General features: G+C 39.2%; 1 protein-coding gene across 1 annotated transcript in view; it reads right to left on the bottom strand.

Moving 5' to 3' along the window:
- Positions 1 to 418: 418 nt before the first annotated feature.
- dpysl5b (dihydropyrimidinase like 5b) overlaps positions 419 to 7,950 on the bottom strand; it is a 25,734-nt gene continuing 18,202 nt past the window's right edge. The window contains exons 10-13 of the mRNA XM_056456277.1: positions 7,303 to 7,445; positions 4,505 to 4,712; positions 3,404 to 3,584; positions 419 to 2,242 (exon numbers count right to left, since the gene is read on the bottom strand). Coding sequence (XP_056312252.1) covers positions 2,157 to 2,242; positions 3,404 to 3,584; positions 4,505 to 4,712; positions 7,303 to 7,445 — 618 coding nt within the window. The 3' untranslated portion in view covers positions 419 to 2,156. The remainder of the gene's footprint in view (positions 2,243 to 3,403; positions 3,585 to 4,504; positions 4,713 to 7,302; positions 7,446 to 7,950) is intronic.

Here is a 7,950-nt window from a genome sequence, read left to right as displayed (position 1 = left end):
ACACTTAGTTTAAGAGTAGGCACTGAGGTCCACCCTATTTAGCTCCACTCATTTTAACATTTCTGGCCCATGGCTACATATCGAAAGTGACTATAGTAATTGAATGAATCTAATAAAATAATGTAATGTGCGTGTTGAATATAAGACATTTGTTGATAGGCGGTGCTTTTGTGGAAACCTCTTCTTGGTCGTTCACAAATCTTTTTAAATGCATTAAAGGGCAGCACATATCTCAGCCTTACCCTGGAGTTTGTTCACCCTCCGCCTATGACTGTCTAATTTTTAATATAAAATATTCCTGACAATTATATGCATGCAAATATTGCACGTATGGTCTCTCAGATGCTGTGTTTAAAAATATATTTATATATAAATACAAGCATGCATAAATAAAGCAGCGTTTCTTTAGGGAGTTTATTTATTTTTATTATTTTTGCACTTGATAAAACAAGCCTTCACTTTCAGGACTGACTTCCAACAACAGGTCAAACAACACAAAATTACAAACCTTTTTTTTTCCTCCTGAAAAACACCAAAACCATACAAATCAAGACCGGCAATGAACAACTGCTCATTTAAAAAACAGCACCAATAAAACCAGCCCTACTGGAGGAGCTCATGCTTGGATCAGGACACAAAACAGGAACAATAACACACAATTTATTAATAATACTGAACAGAAACGAGACTCAAATAGAGGAGTGTAAATCTGAGTTTCAGTGAACATGTGCAGCTCAATAGACTCTAAAGCTCTGCTGATTGAACAGGGAATGTTCTAACACGGTTGTTTCAACGTTATGAACAAACATTCTTCTAATAACGTTAATAGAAGACTTTCTCAAAGTTACCTCTGATCCTTAATAATGTTCTCAGAATGTTATTTATACGTTATATTCAGAATATTCTGAAATACTCCTCTTAAAACTTAATGGAAATGCCTATTGAATATATTGCAGTTTACCAATAATTCATTTGTAAGTGGAATATGTTAGTGTTGGAATAACCCAGATCAACATTAATAAAATAAATAACTTTAGATAGTTCATTACTATACAATCAAGACAAACAACAAACCATATACATATATATATTTGTGTGTGTGTGTGCAAAATAGATAAATCTGTCACAGACACTATTTTCATATAAGGGCTTCATCACCATAAACACAATCACTAACATCAGTGTGTGAGGATTTAGATAAAATATATGACTGGCTCAAAAACTAAACATTAATTAAATCACTCGGATAATACTTGTTTTAATCCCTTCATTTCTCTTTTGGCAAACATTATTAACAGTGATCTGGAGAAGAGCAGCCCGACTGACCCAATAAACATCTGAAGAACACTTGGACACATTTTTATTTTACTATTAAAGTAACACAGAAGTTTAAAGGGGACCTATTATGCAAAAATCACTCTTATAAGGGGTTAAAACCCAGCTGTGTGTGAATATATCCAGCCTCTAATAGTAAACATGAATTAACTCTATATTATATAATCAGACTTGATGAAACACTTTGATTAATATTCTCTCTGTGTAAGTGTCATCAGAGGGGGAAAGCCCCGCCCACTAGTGACCGTCTCCCTCTCATTAGCATAAACAGCCCTGAGTGAGAAGCAGCCGTCTGTCCATTAGAGTTTCTTTTCACATTTTCCCACTGATAACGTTAGTTTGTTTTGATTCTGTCACTATGGTGATAATTATAGCTCCGCCCTCTTTTGAAAAGAGCACAATCTCATTTAAATTTAAAGTGACAGTCACCAAAACAGCTCAATTTGGATCAAAGACTGAAAGTGTCAGTTTTAAAGAGTTATAAAACATTATTAGTGTGGTATTTTGAGCTCAAACTGATACACACAACCACTCTAGTCTAGGGACATCAGAGTTATTTTACATCTTATAAAAAGGGGCATAATAGGTCCACTTTAAAAGTGATGTTGGCAACATTAACACTGTAATATTTGGCAATAATAATACCTTTCAGATGTGTCCTGCTCTGCTACCTCTCTCTCTCTCTGTAATGTGGCACAGTTTTCAGCTTTTTGGCACTTTGGATGTGACTCTGATTGTGATTTTCTCCACTTCTTACATTTAGGATCTTCAAGCACACAAGCACAGGGGCATACAGGAGTCGCCATTGAGATTCCAGATCTTCACCAGATTCCACTGGAGCGTCCGCCGGGAGGAGCCAGGATTCGGGCCGAGGACCTTTTGGGAATGTGGTCGTCCACCTGAGCGCCTGCGCAGAAAACACAGCACAAACTCAGCATAACCAAACACTGGCTACACGTAAAATATAAACAGTATTTGTATTTAGTGATTCACAGGCATTTTCGGTTTATTTACAGTTGTGAATTGCATTATGGGATGTTGATCCCTCGAATTGTGATGTAGCATAATGAATATTCAACAGTTTGAGTGACTTTTATTGGACAAAAGCAAGCCCCGCCCACATTTGTTGTTCTTCGATTGATAGTTTTCACTATTCGTAAGATTAAGTGCAATTCAAGAACAAACTGAAATGCAAAGTCAATGAATAATGAATAGCAGAAGTGAACAAAAAGATTTTCCCTACCAGCAAATATTAATCCAAGCGAAACAAAATGACAGCGAATAAAAAAGCAGACACTGAGGAATATACACAAGATAGATTTAAAAAATAATAATAAATCAAATATCCAAATTAGAGCCCTCATAGGAGATGACATGTTTCATTCATTCATTTTCCTATGGCTTAGTCTCTATTTCAGAGGTCGCCACAGCGGAATGAACCGCCAACTATTCCAGCATATGTTTTACACAAAGAATGCCCTTCCAGCTGCAACCTAGTACTGGGAAACACCCATACACACTCATTCACACAAACACACACACACACACACACACACACACACACTCATACACTACAGCCAATTTAGTTCATCGAGTTCAACTTTAGTGTTTGGACTGCTGGGGAAGCCGGAGCACCCAGAGGAAACCCATGCCAGCACGGGGAGAACATACAAACTCCACACAGAAATGCCAACTGGCCCAGCCAGGACTCAAACCAGCGACCTTCTAGCTGTGAGATGACAGTGCTAACCACTGAGCCACCGTGCCACCCATGACAGGTTTAAATGACTGACAAACAGCTGCGGGAGCAGAATATTAGGACCGGAAGAGCCCACAATTTACAGTTTATGATCATATCTCTTGTTTTGTTCTGCTGATATGAGATTCAAACATTCATAGTTTGAAACAGATGGAAATAGGAGCATATTGTGCTGCGTTTCTGTGAAGACCCCATTGTAGCTGCCATTACGGTTCAACGTTTTTTTTGCCTGCCAGCCTCCATACAGGTCATGTGACTGAAAACTGTCAATAAGCAGACATATTAATCACAGTAGCTGTAGATCCGCACCTGACAGGCTGAAGCTGGACTCGTGCAGGTCTCGTATGCCGGTGTGTCTGGCGGCGGCGGCTGCAGTGGTCCGCATGGGAGTGTCACCCTCTGGAGAGCCTGATTCCTTCCTGATGGAGTTTATAACAGAGGCGACGTCGCCGGAATATGGAGCTCGATCCACACCACGCACAGCCAGAGTCTGGGAATTCCCACAGCATTAACATCATGATGACAGTGTAAGAATTAGAGTGCAGATAATGTCAAATTTGTAGTCAGTAATATAAAATCTTAAGACAATGTAACTGGAGTACTTCCGGATTACATTTGGATTACTTTTGCGCTAACACTTATTTGATGTAACATATGTATGGTATGTTATGGTAGACACTTATGGTGATGTAATTGGAGTACTTTTGGATTATATTTGGATTACTTTTGCGCTAACACTTATTTGATGTTACATATGTATGGTATGTTATGGTAGACACTTATGGTGATGTAACTGGAGTACTTCTGGATTACGTTTGGATTACTTTTCCACTAACACTTATTTGATGTAACATATGTATGGTATGTTATGGTAGATACTTATAGTGATGTAACTGGAGTACTTTTGGATTACTTTTGCGCTAACACTTATTTGATGTTACATATGTATGGTATGTTATGGTAGACACTTATGGTGATGTAACTGGAGTACTTTTGGATTACATTTAGATTATATTTATGCTAACACTTATTTGATGTGATGTAATTAGAAAACTTTTGGATTACATTTAGATTACATTTATGCTAACACTTATTTGATGTGATGTAACTAAAATACTTTTGGATTACATTTAGATTACTTTTGCGCTAACACTTATTTGATGTGATGTAATTAGAATACTTTTGGATTACATTTAGATTATATTTATGCTAACACTTATTTGATGTGATGTAACTAGAATACTTTTGGATTACATTTAGATTACTTTTGTGCTAACACTTACATGTTGTCACATATGTATGCTGACTTATCGCAAACATTTCTGCTAATGTAATCGGAGTACTTATGGAAAATCAGAGTATTGGTGTCCATGTAATTGTACATATTGGTTTGTGCATTAACAGCGTCACCTTTTCTCTCTGAATCAGCTTCTTGTAGAGGAAATCTGGAAAGGCTCTCATCGGGTAGAACTTTCCGGAGCCCTGAGCGCACATGAAGACGCCGTTTTCACACACCAGACGCCCGCGGCTGATAGTAACCAATGGGACGCCATGACACCGCTGGCCTTCAAACAGGTTGAAGTCTCCACCCTGAGCCTGAGTGCTCACTGAAATCGTCCTGTTAAAATGTGTATGCTGATATATACATGCAATCCTCTTATATGTTGAGCACTGTATACGTCTCAGTACACAAATACCCAATAAAAGCCCCACCTACACTTTAAAAATTACTTTTTAAAGCAGTGATTTTCAACCACTGTGCCGCGGCACACTAGTGTGCCGTGAGAGATCGTCAGGTGTGCCGTGAAAAATTATCAAATGTCACTTTTTTAAAATTTTATAAAACATATATTAATCATTTTCTGCAAATATTACGTCATTGTCCACTGTTCTTGCTGTAAAGACTGGGAGGGTAATTTAATATTCGTCCCTGTGGCAACACGTAGCTGATTGCCTCGTTCCTCCGAGAGACTTAATGATGCACTTGAGCGGTCGTGGTGACAGTCATGGAGACGTTTTTAAAAAGGACAACTGCAAACTCCGAATTGGGCTCTGTACAAGAATCTGACCTGGATGAAGGCCCTAGTATTAGTGGTGGGAAAAAGAAAGCAAAGACGGTGAGCTCAAGGCAATATAGTGAAAGCTATCTTTCGTATGGATTTACTTTCACCGGGGATGAGACGACACCTACTCCATTATGCCTGGTGTGTGGCGAGAAGCTATCCAACAGCGCCATGGTGCCGAGCAAGCTTAAACGCCATCTCCAAACGAAACACCCGGCGCTTCAAAACAAGCCGACAGACTATTTTGTTCGCCTGCGTGTAAATACAGAGAAACAGGCAAGCTTTATGAGAAAAACCACAAAGGTAAATGAGAAAGCGCTAAAAGCTAGTTACCTAGTAGCCGAACTCGTTGCTAAATCAAAAAAGCCGCACACTTTGGCAGAGACATTAATACTACCTGCCTGTATAGCCATTGTCAACGAGATGCTCGGCCCCGACGCAGTTAAAGGCATAGCTAAAGTCCCGCTCTCTGATAACACAATTGCCAGACGTATTGATGACATGTCTACAGACATCGAAAGCCATGTTTTGGAAAAGATACGCATCAGTAGGAAATTTGCGTTGCAAGTTGACGAGTCTACGGATATTAGTGGACATTCTCAGCTCTTGGCTAATGTGCGTTTTGTGGATGGAGATTCCATTAGAGAAAACTTCCTATTTTGCAAGGCACTGCCAGAAAAAACAACTGGAGAAGAAATTTTTCGGGTCACATCGCAATATCTGGACCAGGGAGGACTTACGTGGGAAAACTGCACAAGTGTTTGCACTGATGGAGCTGCAGCCATGGTCGGGCGCATCAAAGGCTTTGTGAGCAGAGTGAAGGAAAAAAACCAGACCTGATTGTTACGCACTGTTTTTTGCACCGTGAGGCCCTCGTTGCTAAGACTTTACCAGCAGAACTGGTTCCTGTGTTGGACGATGTGGTGCGCATAGTGAACTTTGTAAAGACACGACCTCTGAAAAGCCGTATATTCGCATCTCTGTGTGAGGAAATGGGAGCGGAGCATAAGGTCTTATTGCTCCATACGGAGGTCCGATGGTTGTCGCGCGGTAAAGTGCTGGCCCGTGTGTATGAGCTGCGAGAGGAACTTAAAATGTTTCTGACAAATGAGAGGTCTGATTACTCAAATCTGTTTTCAGGTGAGGAGTGGTGCGCAAAGCTGGCATACCTGGCTGATATATTTTATCATCTGAATGAACTGAACACAAGGATGCAGGGCCGAAATGAAAACCTGCTTACAAGCACAGATAAAGTAAATGGATTCCGTTTAAAGGTCCACCTCTGGCGACAACATGTGCAACGTGCCAACCTGGAGATGTTCCCACTCACAGAGAAACGGCAAAGTCCCACTGCTGCACTGTGTGAGGTAATATGTAAACATTTGAAAAGTCTGGAGGAGAAGTTGTCATTTTATTTCTCTTCAGCCTCCACTGAATGCTTTGACTGGGTTAGGGACCCATACAGCTCAGCATCAGTTGTTGGAAAGGACATGACTTTACAAGAGCAGGAGGAACTAACTGAACTGAAACAGGATCGGGGTTTAAAACTAAGATTTGCTGATCTTCCTTTGGACAGTTTTTGGTTGACTGCTGCCAAGGAGTTCCCCATTCTGGCCAACAAAGCTGTTCTGACATTGCTCCCATTTTCCACAACATATCTGTGTGAGCTGAGCTTTTCAAGCCTAACTTCTATAAAAACTAAAAACAGAGAGAGACTGAGAGCTGTTGAAGAAGAGCTTCGTGTGTGTCTTTCTTCTATTCCTGCCAGGATATCGGCTTTGTGTTCATCCAAACAGGCCCAGGTTTCACACTGACTGAGTATAAATAAATGTAGAAATTATATTGTAATTAAATATACTGTTCAGAGTGTCATTTTATAACATTTTTGGTTAGTGGTGTGCCGCAAAATTTTTCCAATGTAAAAAATGTGCCCTGGCTCAAAAAAGGTTGAAAAACACTGTTTTAAAGATTACTAGAGTGCATTTTCCGAGAAAATACTATTTAAGTCTTTACACTTTTACATTTCATGTTTAATTCAAAGCCATTTCTTTGCAAATATATATATAAAATGCACTGCCAAGCAATTATATTATGTAATCCCTACATTAAACTGTATTTTTTCCAAAGGTTATTATCATCTCTTACCGTGTGGCGTCTGGATCCCACACGACCACATCCGCATCAGCTCCTGGCATTATACGCCCCTTGCGTGGGTAGAGGTTATAGATTTTAGCAGCGTTTGAGCTCGTCACGGCCACAAAACGATTCTCATCCATCTTCCCACTGACCTAAAATCAAAACAAACACATCTGTCAGACTGTGAGCCAATGAAAACATTCCGGAAAGGTTCTCTAAATGTTCTCAGAGTAACATTAACAGAATGTTCATTCAAAACTACTGTGTAGTCAGTAATATTGGCACAAAAACCTTCATTCATGTATATGCAGAGCTGGGTAGCAGGAGATTACATGTAATCTGGAATATGTAATCAGATTACAAAATTCAAGCAATTGTAATTAGAGTAAACTACTTTCTAAAATACTTGTAATCAGATTACAGTTACTTTTTGATGGATTACATATTATTTACACAATGGCAGTAAGCTGTTCACCATTCATTGATTCTCCTCATTTTTCTCAGTTTTTATTGCTTATAATTGTCATAACTGATCCTGCCGCTTATATAGCTTCATGATTGTTCATGTTTGCAATGTTTTATCGTTTGCCGTTTTGTTCTCTTCTATTGTTTTTTATGAAATATTAGATGTCACAGTGATATTGCTGTGAATTATTA

This window comes from Danio aesculapii, chromosome 4 (assembly GCF_903798145.1).
Source record: "Danio aesculapii chromosome 4, fDanAes4.1, whole genome shotgun sequence".
Classification (NCBI taxonomy): Eukaryota; Metazoa; Chordata; class Actinopteri; order Cypriniformes; family Danionidae; genus Danio; species Danio aesculapii.
Note: the sequence above shows the minus strand (reverse complement) of the source record. Positions and strands in the feature narration are given on the sequence as shown.